Genomic DNA, 21,623 nt, shown 5'->3' on the forward strand with positions numbered 1-21,623 from the left:
TCTCCACCTAATCTGTGTTACCATGGAATACACTGCAATTACTTGTCAATGCTAACAGGATAGAGTGTTTTCTCTCCTTGTGTTCTCCTTCAGCTGGTATAGCTGATAGATGCATAGCTCAACTGAAAGCAGCCAGCAGAAAGAATGGATTGCCTACCTCCCAGCTCCTTAAACTTAGTTCTATGACCTGGGCTATACTCCCTGGGGCTAAATCTTCTTCTTGCAGAACAAATTACTGGGCTAGTTCCCAACCATCAAGATGCTTCTGTGCATTTTAAGGCAGGGGTGGGCAGAAATGTAAAATGTCTAGAAATTTTGAAGCCATGGGTGGTGTGGGGGGTACGCCTGTTTTTCCCCCCAGAAAAAATGGAATTTGGGGGGGAGGAATGGAAAACAAGCAATATTTATTTATTTATTGAGCACTCTTTACAGATCTAAAGTCACTTTGTTCCTTTAGAACAGCCTTCCCCAACCTGGTGCCCTCCAGACATTTTGGGCTTCAGCTCCTATCAGCCTCAGGTAGGATGGCCAATGGTCAGGAATGCTGGACACTGTAGTCCAAAACATCTGTAGGACACCAGGTTGAGGAAGGCTGCTTTAGGAACGTAAAACAACCGTTATGTTCCTAAAGTTATATTATGTATAACTTGGTTTGCTCATAAAATTATCATTATATCTGAAATCTTTAAAAAAAATGAATGCACTTAGTACATTTGCTATTATTGTCTGAATAAACTATACTTTTAAAATTTAATATACCAAACATGATCAATTTTGTGAGCAAACCAAATTATACATAACATATTTTAGGTGCCAGGTTTATGTCTGACTAGAGGGAACTTCAGCGAGTAGTTCCTGAAACATCTGAATCATCCTAGAAGCCAGAAGAAGCAGGAAGAACTAGAGGCAGAGAAAGACAAGTCCAGAGAAACACAGGACTCTGTAGAACAAAATCCAAACTGTCAGGAACGTACATGTTCTTTTGTATTATGTTATGGTGACTCTATTCACATGTTGGGAAACTGAGCGAGACTTGGAGCATCCCAAAATGCTTATTAGTAATAGATAAAAAAAGGTAAAGGTGTCCCCAGCCAGTCGTGTCTGACTCTAGGGTGCTCATCTCCATTTCTAAGCCGAAGAGCCAGCGCTGTCCGAAGACGCTTCCGTGGTCATGTGGCCGGCATGACTGAACACCGAGGTGCACGGGACGCTGTTACCTTTCCCACTGAGGCGGTACCTATTTATCTGCTTGCAATTTCTTGCTTTCGAACTGCTAGGTTGGCAGGAGCTGGGACTGAAGACGGGAGCTCACTCCGTCACGCGGCACTCGGGTCTTGAACTGCTGACCTGCCGACATTCCGGTCTGCAGTTCAGCGTCTTAACCACTAAGCCACCGCGGCCCCTATTTAGTAATAGATACATTAGATCAATAGGTTTAATAAGAAATGGAAGAAATAACTATGCTGAGAATCTTACATTTTCCCTATGGCTTCGTTATTTCCAGACATTTCACACCTCTAGTCTTTCTATAAAAGTCTTCTTATTACCTAGTTTTTAGAAATTATGTGAGCGTTGCGGGGGAGGGAAGGCTTGGTAACAGCATAGAAACACCTTGTCTTAAATTCTAAAAGAAAATATTTTATAATTCAAAGCTGTTCAATTTTCTCAGTTTTTCAGAAAAAAACAAATACCGTCTTTTTTTTTGGGGGGGGAACGAAAAGCTTAGCACATTTTTTTTCTGATTTTTTAATTCCCCCCCCCAGGCCTTCACATTTCTAGGGGTGGGCAACACATGGTCTACAGGCCACATGTGGCCCTTGTCTCCCCCAAGTGCAGCCCCTACTGCCCCTGTCACCCCCAAAATTTAGAAAAAGGGGGAAATCAATGGTTTGCTGCCAAAATTTGGTGACAAACTGCTACAGATCCTTTCTAGGGACAGTTTGTTTTCAAGTGAAATTTGACATCAGTAAGCCTCCATTGGGGTTTGCCACCAAATTTCAGTGGCAAACTTCCAGTTCCCCCTCCCCCTTTTGGTTGCCACTGTGGTGGTTGGGGTGCCGCCCAATGGGGGGGGCAGGGGGAAAAATTGCCCCCTGGATCATCTGAAGATGTGCACCCCTGTTTTGAGGGCTGATTGACATGTTGCAAAGCATGTGCAGCAATCTTACATATGTGTGAAACATCTCACGTATGTGCAGCATACATGTGCTGGGAAACTGCAGCCGTTTCTGGCTTCTGTGTGTATGTACTAGCAATGTTTTACAGGAGTGCTAAATCATCATGTGCAACAATCAACTGGCAGGTTTTATGCTGAGATGAAGCAAACTCCAAAAATGGATGGTGGTGAGGGGGGCTGATTCAGATACCACCTTTTAAAAGTGCATTTTGCATTGGGTCCCGGCCCATTACAAAATTGTTCAGTTTCAGTCTGCAGAATTTACTGGAGTTTTCTTCACTGCCCCCCCCTTTTAATCAAATTTACCAATGTGAGGGGTGATGCAGGGAGGTCTCAAGGTGCATGCTGCAATGCCATGACTATGTGCCAGAGCGTAAAGTCCTGCTCTGCTTTGGAGCCAGTCTGAATTAATTTTAGCACATCAGCCAGTCTGAATTAATTTTAGCACATCACTAACTTTACGCTAAGTAGAAGTGTAGAAATTATGTGGAAATTTTGCAACATAAGAAATCCTTGGAACAGACCTAGATTTTCACAAATAGATAACTTCTCTTTTCAGTGAATTGTCCCCTCACTCTTTGAATAGAATTCTGCTGTGCAAAACCATTTCAGGACACAATCATCTTTGTCAATGCTGGTTTAAAGTGGTTTTTGAAGCAATGCTTTTGATAATTTCTTGCATCTGTCCATTCACCTCTTGCAACAAAGAAAGTCATCAGTTAGGGATGTCAGAAAAATCCGCAATGGAGTTTGGATTTCTATGACTCCAACCTGCAGAGTTTGCAGTAGACCAGCTTCTTCCAAATTGTGCAGATCCCGTGGAGTGACTTTTTGCTTTTTGCTGGGATTTGCGCAAATTTACACTTGTGGTGATGCACATTAACACTGATGCGCACTTGCACTCATATGTGCGTTGATACACATGACAGGCTTGCACATCCCTAAAAAAAAAGCTGATTCCAGCAATGAGTGGATGACAAAATGAAAGATGCCTGACAATCTGTGTAACACAAATGGAACAGATTTAACAAAATCCCTACAGCCCTATCACCAATCACTAGGAGTGTGCACACACACACACACACACACACACTGCTTCAAAACCTGCTCCCATGTAGCCCACTTTGCTTCAGAATTCAGGATTCATCCAGAGTGGATATATACCCGTACCAATTGCCCTTTCCTCACTTCTCTGCCTGCATTTTAGAACATGGGGAATAATGCAATGTAGGAGAGACAGTTTGTGTTTTGAGTCATGCCATCATAGAAATATGACTGCTATATCCTTCTGTCAGGATCTTTTTTTAAAAAATTGACCTTGTTGCTATCTTGCATCCATGCAAGTACTTTTGAAAATGCCCAGAATTATTTTGAATTTGACATTCCTTCTTCAAAATTAGAATGGTGGAGTTGACACTGCCTTGGTTCGCTTATTGGTTTTATATTGTTGATTTTTCTGTGATTTGATTTGTATTTTTATTATTATTGTAAAATGCCAAGAGATATTTATTCTATGAAGTGTTTAATAAATGTAATGAATAATGAATAAATATTCCAGTGACTTTGAATGTTCTCACCTTTTCGTGCAGCCTTGTTATTTATTACCTCATTGTCTCATTCTCACTCTGCTCAGAACTGAGTAAAACCTTCATATGATTCCAGCCTTTTCTTGTTATTTGTCATCTGTGGAAGGAACGTGTATATATTTTTAGTGAGATCTGTCTTTCTTGGTTATTTTAGGAAGCATTGTGAGTGTTGGAGATCCAAAAAAGAAATATACACGGTTTGAAAAAATTGGCCAAGGGTAAGTACTGCCAAGTGACAGTGCCTCAGTTTTTACTATTTTACCACTCTCTGCACACACCTTCGTGTGCGCGCGCGCATGTGTGTATATGTGTTTGTGAGGCTATGCAATTGTCATCAGTGTTATTTCTATAAGACTGATAATGTTCTTGTCACCTAATATGTACACCTAGCAAGTGTAGCATGACTGCGAGTTAAACAGCAGGAATTCTCCGGTTCAGATCTCACGGCAGCAACAGTTGCCACCACAGTATGGGAATAACAACAACAACGACAACAACGACGACAACAACAACAACAGGGTCCCATTCTTAAAGGCAGCCCCAAAATAATTTTAAGTAAATATGGGAGCAATCCTATGTGGAGAGGCAGCTGCCTCCAAACTTGGAGGCGGCCACCTAGCCAAAGCATGGTGGGAGGAGTGCGGAGGTGATCTTCTCCTCTGTGCTAGGGCTGCCCTGCATTTGTGGCTAGAAAGCCGATTTCAGCTGTCTAGCCACCGGACGTTGGAGCGCAGGGTGGGGAGGCTGGATGGTGCATAGGAAGTATTGTACTGGCACTACTGCACTCCCTGCCCCTGGGAATGCCCCCTTTTGCCCTGCTCCGTGCCACTCTTATGACCCTGGATCCTGGGGGCAATCCGCACCACTGACAAGGTGGTGGGGGAGAGGAGGAGAAGGTGGTTCTCTGGGAACCAACCTTGGAGCGTGGGATCCGAGGTTGGTTCTCGGAAACCGAACAATCCTATGGCTGTCTAGCAGCCATAGGATTGCTCCTAAATGCACTCCTGCTGTACAGGGCTGTTGTATGGATTACTAAGAGAATGTATGTGATGTGCATTGAACCATCGAAAGCACCCTATGAACGCTAGATGGTGCTGAGCTAGGACAATTGATTTAGTTTGAGGTTTTGCCTTTGTGACTGTCAAAGAACCTGTCCATCTTTTGGTGTGCTGATGAATGCTCCTTCAAACATTTGCATCCAAGTCCAGGACAGAAGACATAGCTGTACAAAAGGACCTAAAAGCTATTAAAAAAACAAAAACAGAAACAAAAAACACGACATAGGAACATAGGAAGCTGCCTTCTACTGTGTCAACCCATGGTCCACCGAACCCAGTACAGTCGACACCGACTGGTAGTGGTTCTCTAGGGTTTCAAACTGGGGTTTGAACCTGGGACCTACTGCATGCAAAGTGGTGCTCTGCCACTGAGCTGCAGACCTGCCTTCAGTGATCTTATGTATTGCAGGGGAGATACCCTGAAAGGCAGGCTAAAAATCTATTAAATAAATAAATAAACAAACAACAAGAGTGAGTGTTTGTTTATAATATTTTATTTTAATTTATTCATATATCTTTTAGGCCTCTCTGTAATCAAATTTCTCTGGGTGGCTTACAAGGACGAAAACAAACAAAATTACATTAAAATGCCATTGCAAATCCATCCACAAATCTCTTCAAAACAGAGAATAGAGGAAAAGAAACATTGGGGCAGCAACAAACAAATAAAATCTACAGAGCTAAAACAGTACAAAACCATAGCATAGTTTCAAAAGTCAATCACATGCGTGCACAGAACTGCATATATACACGCACGCACGCACGCACATGCATACATACTCTCCCCTTCATCTCAGTGTGCAGGGATGGGGAGCTTTAAACCTCCCCTTCTTATGTGCCAAAGTTGCATCTCCTCCCCTTCCGATTCTGTGAATTCTAAAAGGAAAAAGGGTGTGTAGGGATAACTCCTTGTGTGCTCTCTTTCATTTCAGAATTAGGCTCCCATCAGCCCATGAAACACCCTGATTCTCCAGGGAAAGAGGGCATGTGATGAGTAGGGATGTCCATCGCTAGGATGTCCATCGCTAGGAAATAGAGTTCTTTTTTGGCTCAATAGAGTTCTGTGGCATGTATGATTCGCTTTGCTTCTGTGAGCCAAGCTGTGGGCTGTTCCCTGAACTCCAGGAACCATTTTGCACATTTTCAGGGGGGAAGGTTCTGCAATTTGCACAAATTTCTGAGCAATTTATGCAAATTGTGGCCAAATTTGCACAGATTATGGCCAAATTTTCCAAAGTATGCAAATTCACCCATAATTTGTGCAAATTTGGCTGTAATTTGGGTAATTTGCACAAATTTGGCCATAATTTCTGCAAATTTTGTTGTAATTTGTGCAAATTGCCCAGAAATTTGCACAAATGGCAGAACGTTAAAAATGTGTAAAATTACCAGGAAATCCGCAAACTGGCCTGACTTGCTGCAGATCGAGTCGGGTGCCAGAGCGGGAAGCAAAACAGTGTTCAAGGGGCTGAGCCAAGGAAAACACGTTGAACTCCACCCCCCAAACAGATTTCTCCAACATCCATAGTGAGGATGTTGCCATGCACCCTCTTTCCCTGGAGAACTGCGCTGTGGTGGTGGCAGCAGCTTGATAGCAATTGAGAGGGCAGGACACTCATGGTGGCCTGCGCGGGTGAATTCCGAGGGCCACATGTGGCGCACAGGGCACACAGGCCACAGGGCACTTCCTTAAAAGCTTGGGTGGTATCATAGAATGATAGAACCATAGGGCTGGAAGGGGCCTACAAGACCATCGAGTCCAACCCCCTGCTCAGTGCAGGAAGCCTGATTCCCAGGCTGTCTCCCATCTAAGTGCTAACCAGGGCTGACCCTGCTTAGCTTCTGAGATCAGACGAGATTGGGCACACTCAGCCCTTTGCTCTCTTGGCTATTCCAATATACTGAACAATAGTCCTGAAATGAAATGTTGACATGTAATGGGTGTTTCTTTTCTATGGCTGGGTTGACTTATGTGTTTGGTGAAATGGAGGACAGTTGGGTTTTATTAAAGTTATTTATAGACAGATCATGGGTCAACTCACAGGAGGTGTCCTCCAGCAATACAGTAAGACTCAGATGCTTCATAAGGCAATACAGGGCCAGCACTTAGAATAGAATCATAGGGTTGGAAGGGGCCTTCAAGACCATCGAGTCCCCCTGCTCAATGCAGGAAGCCTGATTCTTAGGCGGTCTCCCATCCAAGTACTAACCAGGGCTGATCCTGCTTAGCTTCCAAGATCAGACGAGACCAGGTGCATCCAGCGAATGAGGAGCCGTATTCTGCTGCAGCCTCTCCATTTCATAGTGGCAGAATAGGGGGCATAGGAGGCAGTGGTGGGGAGGTCCAATCAATGAGGTGAGCTCCTGAAATCCTGATGGGCTGACATAGAAGATTGCCATAAGTTCGAACTTTCACAGCAATATATAGCATTGCAGGAGATATCACTCAGGTGGTATAGCAGTCTCAAAAGACTTCTGACATGCCTGTCAGTCATCTTTCTAGAACCTAAAAAGTGACATCTGGACGTAAGCAGGTTTTCTAAATAAAATATACAAATCAAAACCCTCTGAGCTCAGGAGCTGTAGTTCTGCATTGACAACCATGAATAAACAGAAGTAGAAATGTGATGTAAACAAATTGGATTACTCTTCTTAGTCACAGAAAACACATTTGCATATATATTAAAATGATCCATAGCATGTCCAATGAATACACTGTAGGGATTTGCTCTGGGGTAGAAAAATGAAAATGCTATGTCAATCATTCGGTTGCCAATTAATCTGCGTTCATGTAGACATGACCAATCTAAATTATACTAAGTAGTTCCAACAGGGTTGGCCCCACCATTAGGCAGATCAAGGCAGCCACTTCAGGTAGGTGATGTAGGGTGTGATGGAAGGGAACCAAATTGTTGGGTGTTTAATTTGATATTATAGTATGTTTACATCCAGAAAGGAGGAGACGTTCTTATGGGATTTTCTGCCTCAGATGTCAAAATAACGTGGCTGGACTTGGGTACTATGCATCTTGACTTGCGGGGTTCAGGGTTCAGCCAACCATGCCCTCTTATAGGGTGCTCCATTTTATTCTCTCTCCCTTGGTTTTTTTATTCCTGCCCCCCAACACTCAACATTCTATGTTTACTGAGCTGAACATCAGGAAAAACTTCCTGACTGTAAGAGCAATACAACAATGGAACCAATTACCTGGGGAGGTGGTGGGCTCTCCCGCACTGGAGGCGTTCAAGATGAGGCTGGACAGCCATCTGTCAGGGATGCTCTGACTTGGATTCCTGCATTGAGCAGGGGGTTGGACTCGATGGCCTTGTAGGCCCCTTCCAACCCTACTATTCTATGCTTCTATGATTCTATGAGCATGCTCAGTCCTCATTGGGCTGTTTTGGGATTTTCTTTCCCCCTTGAGGACCCCCCCCCTCAATGTTTTGTATACTTCTACAAGCCTTGGGCTCCCCCAAGACTTGTGGATACCTCCCTCTGGTGCATGGATGGTGCCATGTTGTCTATATCATGAAATTTTATTTCAGTTTGAAATAAAATTAACAAAATAAAGGCAGCAAAAAGAAGAACATACATAATAAAAAATCAAGATAACTAAAGAAACAAAGGAATTCACTAATTATCATTCTTAGTCTATATAGCCGATATGCTTATGGAACATCTACAGGCCTACGCAGGAGCGGAATACCCAATGAAAGAGTAAAAATACAATTTATACAGCATATAAGAGGACCATGTGAAAGTGTGTGCTATTCTGTGTGCATGTGTGTATTCATCACAAAGCCATTTTGTCTGTATATCCACATTCAGAGATTGAGTTTGCTATATAGGAGTGCCACAACTCCCTTGTCCTTTAATCTGTTAGATGGAGTACTATGCTGTGAATTTTCTAAATCCCTATTCCTACACTCACATGGGGACAGTTGTCAGCTCTCCTATGCACCTCCCATTCACTCACCCTAATAGTCTCCATTTTAGCTCACTGTTGTATGTTTGTTTGTTTATGTACTGTATTTAGAAAATTGCATGCTCTGCCTAACAGGCACTTGGGGTGATGTAGAATAAAAACATTAAAACTTCACATAAAACCAAAGGAACAAACCCATACGATAAAATTTACAAGGGGCCTTAAAATTAAAGAGTGGCAAAACATTAAACGTGAAAAGCCTGATAGTGCAAGACAGTTTTTACTGCCTGTCTAAAGTAGAACAAGCTGGGCATCAATCTCACCTCCCTCAGGAAGGAGTTCCACAGTTGTGGTGCTGCTGCCGAAAAGGCCCTGTCTCAGGTAGTAGCCAATCTAGCCTCTCCATGTGGTGGGACATACAACAGGGCCTCTGGTGATGAGTGTAAGTCACAGGCAGGTTCCTATGGAAGGAGGCGATCCACCAGATAGCCTGGCCCCAAACAGTTTAGGGCTCTGTAGGTCAAAATCAATTCCTAGAATTGTCACCAGAGACAAACTGGGAGCCAGTGCTTTTGTTCTAAGACTGGTGTAATATGGTTCTACAAAATGCCTTTCTGACAAATGTCCAGTTGCTGCATTTTGCACTAGTTATAGTTTCCAAACACTTTTCAAGGGCAGCCCCATGTAGATTGCAATGCATGTATAAGGGTATATGATACCCACTTACTAGTCCGCTGCGGGGTCCACGGAGGGGCGGGGAGGCTATCCATCCCTCCCCCTGGAATCCTCCCCAGCCAGCTCTGCTCCATGGCAAGTCCACGGAGATGCCAGCTGGGCCTGTCCACAGCCGGACTTCCATCCACTGCCGGGCTGCAGACGCAAATGGTGTCTGGCATAACAGACGCCATTTGCATCTCTGCCCTTTGCTGTGATTGGCTACATAAATATTTACGTAGCCAATCACGACAAGAGCAGGGATGCAAATGGTGTCCACTACGTCATTTGTGTCCCTGCCCTTTGCCGTGATAGGCTATGTAAATATTTACGTAGCCTATCATGGCAAAGGGAAGGGATGCAAATGGTGTCAGCTCCGCCGGCTGCCATTTGTGTCCGCAGCCCAGCAGCGAACAGCTGCGGACCAAAGAGGACGGACTCGGATTGGCCGGTGGCAGGTAGGGTCTGTCCCAACTGGACTTCGTGGGGTGGCGGGGAGGGAGCAGTCCGTTCCACCATGGACTCTGCGGGGGGGTGGATTCTAAAGAATCCGGCCTCATTGGAGTCCATGTTGGATTTCTCCACCATCCCTATGCATGTATATTTCTTACTTTCAGTTGGCAAAAAGGCAATCTTCAGGTCTGCTCCCATTCTATTAATATGAGTAAAAGCCCCATGAAGTTGCCTGCACACTTCTGACACCACGGAGAGCCCACTGAGAGCAGCTCTTGGGGAGTCTCATTGATATATGTTCAGGAGATAAGTGGAGAGAAACATTTCACAAAATCTACCAATTAGTTATACAGTGGATAACCTAATTATCATGGCTGCATCATCAAAATCAGCTTAGCTGAAGCTTTGGAACTGAAGTCTAGTTAACCCTATCAGGTCTCATAAGGTTCGAACTCATATACCTGGTTTCAGCCGATTTGCAGATTGGTCCATTGTAGTGACGGGCAAAGGAGTGCTGTTCAAGATCCCTCGGATTCTCTGAACATCGCCTCACCATTCGTCTCATGCGCAATTCCCATTTGCAATCTCCGCTTGCTTTGTGTCAGAACAGGAATCTTGCGCAAATTGAGTGGTGAACAAACAGAAGATTTGTGCAAATCTCCCCAAATTTGGACACATTTCCTAACTGGGACAAATTTGCTCCACAGACTAAATTGGAGCTGATTCAGTCTACTGAGGAAATTTGCACAAATTGAACTGGGAATTGGGAATGAGATTAATGTGAGCATGTGTTAGAAATTTGCAAATATTTTCAGTGGACACACGCTCGTGCTCACATTCGGAGCTTCAAATGGGGCATGCTCACATGTTTTGCAAGGAAAAACAAGACTCTCATAAATCCCCAGTTTATTGAAACAACATAACAAGTCAAGGTCTCCAATCAACCCATGAACCTTTCTGGGCAATTCTGGGCAATTAGGTAATGTGAGAGCCAGTCTTCAACAAGGTGCCGCCGCAATCATTCCATCTTGTGTGAAATTTGTGAAGAACTCATGCAGAAAGGTGCTGCATTAAATATTATTACTCCGTGTGACTCTGTGTGCAATATTCATTATAATGGCAAACTCAAACACTTGAGTGTCAACAGGACTGGAGCCAAAGGAGGGCTGTTGAGAAAGAAGAGGGGGGTATAATCGGCATGCTTGGGGGAATCCCAAGATATGCAGAAGTACAAAATGTTAACAAAACCAAGATGGGGCACCACCTAGAAAATGTCCTAGGCCAATGAGGACTGAGCATGCTCACTGACCTCCAGGAGCCTCTGAAAGTTGAATATCAGTTGGAAGAGAAAAATGGAAAACTAAGGGATGGTGAGAGAGTGAATTTGACTGTCAGAGCCCATTAGAACTTGTAGCATAGTAGAGGAGGGCATGTCTGGCTGGTTGGAACTCCTCTTAGGGGGTGAACATATGCTGCAACATATTCTACCTAGGGAGGTATGAAAATTTCATTTTTGCTTGCAAAACATGCAAGCATGCCCTTTTCGAAGCTCCAAACATGATTGCGAGCATGTGTCCACTGAAAATATTCATAAATTGCTGGACATGTGCTCGCATTTGATTTGTGCAACTTCCGAGTTTGATTTGAGCACGTTTCCTGAATAGTGGCAATTTCCACTGTAGACTGAATTAGCCCCACTTTAGTCTATGGAGGAAAGTTGCACAAATTCCATGTTCGATTGCAGCTCAATTTGCACAATTTGCAGATTGAGCAGCAATCCGAAACGCAAATGGGAATTGGGCACAGAAGGAGCTGAAAGGTAATATTTGGAGGATCCTAGCGATTTCAAACATTGCTTGTTTGCCCAGCCTTAATTCTAGCAGCTACCAGCAGAAATGTTTTTATTTTAAGTATGTGTTTATTCTTATTCATGTTAACACTTGGCACCTCCTCACATCTTGGTTGCACCTTTTATTTTCTCTTAGGGCTTCAGGTACAGTTTATACAGCGATAGACATTGCCACAGGGCAGGAGGTGAGTGCAATGTGGTTGCCATTTGGTTTTTTAAATTCTGGACTGTTTTTCCCACAGTTTGCAATCTGCTCACCCAAAGATTGAGTGATTGCATCAGGACTGGTGCAAATGTCTTGCATATGCATTTACCTTATTGCGTGCCTCTCACATAAGCCTAAGGATGTATGGATTTTGTCTGCGTTTCGTGGATGGTCAGGTGCCTTTTGTTCCATCATCTGCTCATTGATGGATTTGGATTTTTCCTAGCGTTCCAACTTTGTGCAAATTTGCACTTGCAAAAATGCACAACCCCCCCAGTGCACAAATCTCCCCCCAAATGTGCATTTTCATGCTTTAGCCCATGGGGGAAATGTGCATTTTTGGCTGGTGTTTGTTTTATTTTTCGTATTTTTCTGTGACTAATTTTGTATAAGATTCTGGAAAGTAAAAAACTACACAAAACAGTCCACAAGTCCACAGAATCTGTGCGACTCAGGAAAAGCCAGTATGTTGCAGAATCCATGGGTCAGATTCATAGAAATCCAAACTCATTTGATTCTGTTGCACATTCTGTTGCATATTTCTCTGACATCCCTACATAGGCCTGGATAATCTGTATCTCACCAAACTGAACACAATTCTCCAGCCATATATGGTGGCGCATGTGAGGCTCAATAAACGCCTTTTTACTTGCCTGAGACTCTCAGGTCATTATGACTGGTGGGCTGCGTTGCTTGATCACAATTTGTGCTAGTCAATTCTGATGAGATTTCAGCATTCCCTAACCTGGTGTCCTCCAGATGTGTTGGACTTCAACTCCCAACAGCCCCAGCCAGTATGGTCAATGTTCAGGAATGCTGGGAATTGTAGTCCATAACATTTTGAGAGCACCAGGTTGGGAAAAGCTGGACTAGATGAATATATGAATTATGCACTGAATTGTGGGAAGGCAATCAATTGGCAGTATCCAACAGGACCACTTTCCCTCCACTTGTTCAACGGGGCTTTTGCACTTCTGAAAATAACTCCAGATTGGAGTGGAAATACTCATTTCCTGCTCAGAAGAGGTAAGCGGAATTCCCTTCTGTGAGCTCAGCTGGCCCGATCCATTCTAGAAACAAGTGTTTATGCTAATTTTGGGTTATTTTTAGAAGCACAAAAGCTCCGTTGCAAGTGCGCTTGCTCCGCGATGATACAACCCTATATGTTTATAAATAAATGCATTTTTTTTAAAAAAAACAGATATTTCTGAGCTAGTTTTTTTATAGAAGCTGACATTCTTTACCTATTGAAAATTAGGGCTGTGCATGGACCCCCCGATCCACCTCAGCAGCTGATTCAGGGCTTCTGAGGCAGGCTGATTTGCGTTGGGCTGATTTGCCCTCCCCCTGACCTGCTTCAGCCTATGGAGCTGAAATGGGATTCAGACATCCGAATCCCACTGCCCCCCCCCAGCCCGGCCCTCAGTTCCTTACCTGGGCCCTTACACTGCCAGCTGTCTTTTTCTGGCAGTGCCGCTGCCAGGTCCTGGGCCCTCCAGACGCATGCCAGCAGCTGTCTTGTTGTTCCGGGGTGGGGGGATTTTTAAAATTGCAAATCCCTGTATTTCCAGAAATACAGGGAGTCTCTCCATTTAAAAAATGGCTCCCCCTGTTCCAGAACAACAAGATGGCTGCCAGCGTGTCTCCAGAGGACCCAGGTAAGGAGTTGGGGGTTGAGCAGTGGTGGCATGCCTCAGCTTCCAAATTGTGCAAAAGCTCACTGAAGCACTTTGGAGTGACCCGACCCACTTCATGCCATTTTGTGCCCCATTTGCCTCACCTCAGAGGCAGCCCAAAATGGCCCGAAGTGCCCTACTTTGACTTGGAGCTCGGGTTTTGGGCCGAAGCAGTGCACAGCCCTACTGAAAATGTAGATTGAGTTGTAGAATGATAAGGTCTGGATGAAAAGAAGTAGAAAAATTCATTGCCATATGATTTATAGTTGCCGCACGCACACATTATATGAGACGCAAGAGGTAGGTTCCAGCAAGTGGCAGGGAACTTCTCTTTTGGTAGATGGGATCATTTAAAAAAAAAAAAAACACAACAAATTAATATTGTGGAAAATCCATATTGTGGATGTGAGATATTTTGTTGTTGCATGCAAGCTTAGCAGGTCTTAGTACTGATTTTGGTGGTTGTTGCAGAAGGCCTAATGGAACTGGAACCCGTTTGCTGTAATAGTATAACAGCACATTGGGTTAGCAGTGTTAATCATGACCTTGTGCAGTTGATATGACCCACCCTCAATGCTGATTTGCTGGAGAAGATGATGTTAAGACCCAGTTGCTAAGCCTGTCATAATTAATACAATACTCTCCTCTTTATTTAAATAATGGGTGGTCTCATCGTGGAGATTATCTGCTTACTGGTTCCAGAGATACTAATGATTCTTAACACTTGGACAGAACCTTTGATTTCCAATGTTGGCTGTAAATAAATATTAATTAAAGAAGAATCACTGCTTAAAGACCTGGGAATTGTGTTCAGGGACGGGGAGATCAGCTGACCTTAATAATAGACACTAAGGAAAATTAAACTGGGGGTCAAAGGCCTATCTTTAAACCATGTAATTATGTGTAGCTCATGTCAAGCTATGCAACCCTTCTACATGGTGACCGAAGTGTGACCCATACAGTGATTGGTCAAAACAGGGAATGAAGAAAGCCTTTGAACTTCCTCTAGTTTGGCTAATGTTGAGTTGTCACCTCAATGTTCATGCCTTTTTCACAATTATGGAAATGGTCAAGATTTTCAGGCTTGGGAAGAAAGAGAAATTAAGATGCAATCCAGGCCTGCTAATGTCTATGTGAGTTTTGCTGTTATCTCAGCAAAATATACGTTGCACTTCAACGTCAGTGCTGGAACATCTAAATAATGTTGACTAGCGACTTCCAGGTATACATCTGAGTCTCAGTTGCCCCTGGCTTTAGTATGAGCTACGTCTTCCAGGAATTTAGCTCAGATGCTGCACTATCCAGCATTTCACAGATGAAAATGGGGACACTTCTGTACTTGGCCATTCTCACACCAAGGATCATGGCTACCATGTTGCAATCACATATACATGTTGCCTATGGCTGAAGCACTGTCCTCAGCTGCTGTATATTGTATTCCAGGGCTGGAGAACTTCTTTCACCTGGGGTCTGAATTTCATCGGTGTGTGTGTGTGTGTGTGTGCATTCCTGTGGTGGGTGGGGCCAAAGACAAAAGGGGTGAGGACAAAAATACCAGCCTATTTTAACTTAAAGACCTAAACTAAGCCTTAGAAAAGGCATGTCGGCCTTTTAGAATGGGGGAAAAACTGTGCAAAAGGCAGGAAACCACCAAACAGTTGGTGGATGGGGGGAAAGGGGTGGTGCCAGAGAAAGGTGCACGGCCTTCTGGGGAACCCAAAAGGGCTGAATTTGGTACCTGGGCCTGATGTTCTGCACCCCTGCTTCCACTGTAAGAAGGAACATTTGGATCCAGCCAATTTGCTCTGCAGTAGCCTGGCCCAAGCTGGTTTCTGGAGCAAGGCACGCTAGTAAACTGATCCTAACTGTTTGCTAGGGATGTTTAATCTCACAATGGATCTGGTTGTCATTACAGAACAGATGGAAGTCAATCACGTTCAGCAACATTTACTATAGCCACCATGTAAAACAGAGAGTGGCGGTGGGTCTGATTTTTAAAGTCAAAGAAACCCATGTGTCAGGGCTCAGGGGGCCCTAGCTGGCCTCTCTCAGTCTACTCCAGTAGCCAACTCCAGACACAGACAAAGGATTCTTTTCAAGGCGTTATTCCTTTTACAACTTAATAACTCTATCACCAGCGACTAAGCTATGAACAGCAGAGTAACCTATGCCCCTGGGTTGGAAACAGTTGGTCCCCGTTTGAACGAGAATCATTTGCAGACCCTGAACTTATGGGCTAGGGAGAGTCCCTCCCCTTTTCCCTTGGGTCCTCTGGACGCGACTGTTGCTTGCGCACCAAACGGGTGGTACGCCTCCTTTCCGCGCCCTCCATAGCTCATCACTCTTTGAGTCTGCGTCGAGCATCCAAACAGCCCTCCTCCCGTACTCCTTCACTCCCAGGACCGCTATCTATGTCTGGAATGCTGGCAGGAGGAATCTCTGCCAGCTGCAGGGCCTGGGAGGGATGAGTGTGCTCCTCTCCCATGGACGGCTGTTTCTCCTCAGAATCAGAACTGCTCTGAGGTTCTATGGGCTCAGTGTCCACCCTGACACCATGGATGTGAGGTGTGAATCCCTCCAACTGCCCTCAGCTTACCTCCATACACACACACACACACACGGAAAAACACACAGCACAAAACAACAAGTAAACTCTCTCTCTCTCTCTCTCTCTCTCTCTCTCTCTCTCTCACTCATACACACACAAACACACACAAACAACCCCCCCCACACACATGCAGCATAAGCAAAACATACTCCTCTCTCCCCACCACCCGCTCTAGCCCCTACGCTGCTCCCTACCACCTACCACCTTATGTTTCTCCCCCTTTTTTTTCTCTGTGGCTGGGCATGCAAAGCCCTGGGCTGCAGCCACCCAGCATTTTGTTTTCTAAGAATCCCTCTGGGCTCTATTTGGGGATAAACAGCATTCTTAGAAATAAAGACCGCATAGAGGGTATGCTTTGCTTTGCAGCATGCCAGCCTCCCATTTTTTAAAAGTTGTTTAAATTAAAGCAAACTTTACAAACCCAGGAGGGGCAGGGAGCCTGGCGAGTGCTGAGGAAGGTGTCTGTGGGAAGATTGGACCCATGGGCACCATGTTGGGGACCCCAGGCTTAAACTAAGAAGTCTGCCACCATCCCTTCTGACAGCTGGTGTACAGCAGTGGTTAAGAGACTGAGCTATGAATCAAGAAGTCCCTGGTTTGAATCTCGCCTCTGCCATAAACTCAAGAGGTGGCCTTGGGCAATACACTCTTTCCAACCCTCTGCCCCCCCTCCCCCAATCTGGAATAATATGGAATGATAGTACTGATTTATCTTACAGGGTTGTAACAATGATTACACCTAGACAATGCCTGTGAAATGCTTTAAATATTTGAAAGTGATAAGCTAGCTTTTCTTTCTTTCTTTCTTTCTTTCTTTCTTTCTTTCTTTCTTTCTTTCTTTCTTTCTTTCTTACATTACTATGCCCCCCAATAGCCAGAGCTCTCTGGGCAGTTCACAACAGTTCAAACCATAAAATACAACAAAACACAGTATAAAATGTTTAAAGGTTTAAAGCTACAGTATAAAATCAAAATAAAAACCAGCAGCTGTGTAAAGATCTAAAACTGTAATAATGGATGTACAATAAAAATTAAGGACTTAAATTAAATGCCTGGGAGAATAAAAAGGTCTTCACCTGGCATCAAAAAGACCACAACGTAGGTTCCAGGTGAGCCACCGTAGGTGCCACCACTGGGGTGCCACCACTGAAAAGGCCCTTTTATTGTTATTAGTTCTCTAATTTGGCCTTAATCAGTAAGGGCTTGTTCTCAGCAGCTATCAGGTTGTCTTCTCCAGTGTGCTTATTTCATGCTTATTGTTTTCATTATATATATATATATATATATATATATATATATATATATAATGAAAATGTCATGAAATGTCATTTCAGGTCGCTATAAAACAAATGAATCTTCAGCAGCAACCCAAAAAGGAATTAATAATTAATGAAATCTTGGTCATGAGGGAAAACAAGAATTCCAACATCGTGAACTATTTAGATAGGTAAGTGATGCCCGGCATTTGCTAGAGTGTTTTAGTTAGATGATGATGAAGATGATGATGATAGATAGGATACTTATTCTGCTTCTTGTGTGGAATTGTGCCTTTGTAAATTATTGTTAGGCCCGAACTACATCTTCCGAACATCTGTGAAGCATTTGGATGAGAAGAGAAAGAGCCGCTTGTGCGTTGCCAAAAAAGAGGACAGAATGTTCATGAAATTTCCATACGTCAGTTTAGGGGGCAAAGGGCAGGCTGCTTGGCACACAGCTCTCTCCTCCAACACCTTACTGCCACCTCCCAGCAACTGCTGCCTGAGGTGACCACCTCATTCTGCCCAATGGTAGAGCTGGCCCTGATTAGGGATGTTAGAGAATTCCGCCACGGACTCCAATGAGGCTGGATTCTTTAGAATCCCCCCCCCCCCGGAGTCTCTGGCGGAATGAAACACTCCCCCTGGCCACCCCGCAAAATTTTCCTGGGATGGAACCTACCTGGTGTTGGCTGTTCTGGTCCATCCACTGCCCTGCTCTCGGCCACGAATGGCTGCCCTGGTCTGTGGCCGCCATTTGCCTCCCTACTTTAGCCGTGATAGGCTACGTAAGTATTTACGTAGCCTATCATGGCAAAGAGCAGGGATGCAAATGGCGTCCGCTATACCATTTGTGTTGCTAATCTTTGCCGTGATAGGCTACATAAATATATACATAGCCTATCATGGCTAACGCAGAGATGCAAATGGCGCCTGCTACGCCGGACGCCATTTGCAGCCGCAGCCTGGCAGCAGACGGAAGTCCGGCTGTGGGCGGGCCTGGCCGGCAGCTCCGCAGACTTGCCATGGAGCGGAGCCAGCCAGGGAGGATTCTGGGGGGAGGTACAGATTGCCTCCCCCCAGCGGACGTCCCCACCCGGAATGGGGTAAGTAATCCGCCCATCCCTAGCCCTGATAGCTAGTCAGCTCAGTGGGTCACATGCTATTTGAGCCTGCATTAATGGTAACTGATTTTTGGTTTCAGTCTCCAAGGCCAAACTAGACATGACCTGAAGCATGTAACTGGCCCTTGCATACTAAGGGTGCAATCCTATGCATGTTTACACAGAAAAAATGTCCATATAACAAAACATTGTAATTTTATTGTAATTTTTACATAGTTCTATGAAAGGACCTTGTCCAGAAAGGTGGTCTAATAAGGTTTGAAATAAATAAATAAATATGTTTGATGTTTCAGTTACCTTGTCGGTGATGAACTTTGGGTTGTAATGGAGTATTTGGCTGGGGGCTCGTTGACCGATGTTGTTACTGAAACATGCATGGATGAAGGGCAGATAGCCGCTGTCTGTAGGGAGGTAAGAGATTTTGCACGGTGACACTGTAATGCTGTCCTTAACCATGCCAACTCTTAGAATTGTTTTGCTTATATTTTGGTCTGGTTCAGATCTACATATCATGGCTTAGTAAGCTAAGCAATGAATAAGCATTATGCTCCCATGCACTGCCCCTTTCCTTCTCAGGATGCCATGATTAACTCTGGACATTTTCATCCTTTGTTTTTCTTTTCATCTGAACCAGGAAACCATGGCCAGCAGGTTCAAAAAAGTCAGGAGGCTGGATCTAGAGTTAGTCATACGTAGAGTAAACCTACTGAAATCAATGGGACGTATGTTAATCATGACTGACTTGTTCCATTGATTTCAGTGGGTTTAGTCTTAGCATGTCTAAGTCTGGTTCCAACCCAGGGTCTTAAACCAACATCAAACCATGGTTTAAATTCCTGGCTTGTTTCAATGATGGGAATCCATGGTTAACTGAAGACTTCCCAGCTTATTGCAGCATGCTGAGAAGGGAGGACAGAAGGGGCAAGGATGGAATGCAACAGTGCAAGGCTCATAGCCCAGCTTATGAAGCTGAGATATGTACAACCAAACCAAGCTGTTCTCTCTCTTTCTGACATGGGTATATTTACTGGATAGTGGTAGTGGTGAACTAATCAGTCATGTAAAATTATATCAGCAAAGCACTATATAAGGAAAAGATCACATTAATGATTATCAGTTGCCTCTTTATTTAAATGTTGCTGTGGGCTGTATGGTCATTCGCTTGCAACCTGTAACTTTAGAGAAAACAAACCCTTCAAGGGGGAAAAAAAAATCCTTAGAAACTGTCAGTTTGTAAAGATTCTCACTGATTGAACTATGGCCCTGAAAAATGAAAAAGAAAGAAAGAAAATGATGATCTTAAATGGTTTGGCTATTTCTTTTAAATGAGACGAACCCTTGAACTCCCAGCGGATATTGGTACATAATGTTTCCTGCTAGTTTATGCAAGAAATTCAGAATCACTGCAGGATGCTCCCATGGCTCTCATGTAGGATGAGCCATCTGGAAGTCTCTTTGGCTTTCAGGGAAGGCAGAGTTTGGAGGCAGCTGTCTCCAGCTGATGCTCATGCAGAAGGAAATTGGAGGATGGGTGAATGAGTGATGTTCAAGCTCTCCAAGATGCTCCAAACATCACCTTGCCAAACATCAGCTTGTCTCATGCTCAATTTACGTTTGCGTTTGCAATTGCTGCTCATTTGGGGTGAACGGTTAAATTGTGCAAAACAAACAGCTATTGAACGTGAAAGTTGTGCAAGCCCCCCATCCGCACACATTTCCAATGTTGCGCAAATGTCCCCCATAGACTAAAGCAGGGCAGATTTTAAAATTTTTGCCACTTTGGAAATTTGCACAAATCAAACGAGGAAATTTGTGCAAATCGTACATGAGCGCATGTTTGGCAATTTGTGAACATTTTTGCCAGACACGTGCTCATGTTCAGGGTTGCGAACAAGGCACGATCACATCTTTTGCAAGCAGAAACAAAATTCTCATACATCCCTAGTGGCCACTCTGCTAAGTAGAGAAATGAATCAGAACCAAATGGGACAAAGTGTTGCCGAATATGTTACAACCCTAACCCTAGCCCTAGCCCTAACCCTAGCCCTAGCCCTAACACTAGCTCTAGCCCTAACCCTAGACTTAGCCCTAACCCTAACCCTAGCCCTAACCCTAACCTTAACCCTAGCCCTAACCCTAATCTGAAACCAAACCCGAACCCGAACCCGAACCATTTCGTAGTGTTTGAAATGACAGAAGAAAAATCCAGTTGAGAGGATAGTTTGAGGGATTAGTGTCAGAGCTTAGTGCCTTCCACAGACCCCCTCCCACCCTTATGGTTCCCCAGCAGGCCTAACTGGCCGCAGTGCTCCTCCACTTCTAAATTTCCCACAATGCCCTGGAGGGCTTGACATAGCATTGCCCTGGGGCACTGTGGGAAATTTAAAATGGTGGTTTGTGTTTGCCCCACAAGGAGGGTCCAGAGCAGGCATCAGAGCTGGTGGGCCCTGTCAGAACTGCCCGAGGATATTTGGTGCTGATTGGGGGGTGGGGAGGAGGACAAATTCAGCCAAGGAGGATAACTTTGAAGAGCGGATCTTTCTTTTATGGGAGGAGGAAGAGGCAGTGGTGCTGAGACAGGGGTTAGATGGGTGCTCAGGTGGAAGCTTGTTCATAGTACCCACAACCTGAGTTCTAGACTCATGTAGAAATGAAAACAATAAGAAGGTTCTTTGTATTTCCACACCCTCCAATCCCTATGGAGTCAGAACATTGCTTGTTATTTGTACTGTGCTCTTTAAAAATTATTATTATTATTATTATTATTATTATTATTATTATTATTATTATTTCATAAATATCAGTGCCTGCAAGCGCTGGATTTCTTGCATTCAAACCAAGTGATCCATAGAGACATCAAGAGTGACAACATCCTGCTCGGGATGGATGGATCTGTCAAACTCAGTAGGTATTCTCTTTCAGGTTCTGTTGTTTCAATGACTGTGGCGTATTCATCTCTCTTACCAGTCGTTGCCTCTTCTCAGAGCAGAGTT

At 44.2% G+C, this 21,623-nt stretch overlaps 1 protein-coding gene across 1 annotated transcript in view; it reads left to right on the plus strand.

The window, feature by feature from the left end:
• PAK3 (p21 (RAC1) activated kinase 3) overlaps window positions 1-21,623 on the plus strand; it is a 129,350-nt gene that overhangs the window by 86,369 nt on the left and 21,358 nt on the right. The window contains exons 8-12 of the mRNA XM_084813352.1: window positions 3,917-3,980; window positions 11,898-11,946; window positions 17,585-17,697; window positions 18,924-19,041; window positions 21,435-21,534. Of these exons, the coding sequence (XP_084669478.1) occupies window positions 3,917-3,980; window positions 11,898-11,946; window positions 17,585-17,697; window positions 18,924-19,041; window positions 21,435-21,534 (444 nt within the window). The remainder of the gene's footprint in view (window positions 1-3,916; window positions 3,981-11,897; window positions 11,947-17,584; window positions 17,698-18,923; window positions 19,042-21,434; window positions 21,535-21,623) is intronic.

The sequence above is a fragment of the Heloderma suspectum genome, chromosome 9 (assembly GCF_057233095.1).
Source record: "Heloderma suspectum isolate Gila_16-S chromosome 9, 16-S_ref, whole genome shotgun sequence".
Taxonomy (NCBI): Eukaryota; Metazoa; Chordata; class Lepidosauria; order Squamata; family Helodermatidae; genus Heloderma; species Heloderma suspectum.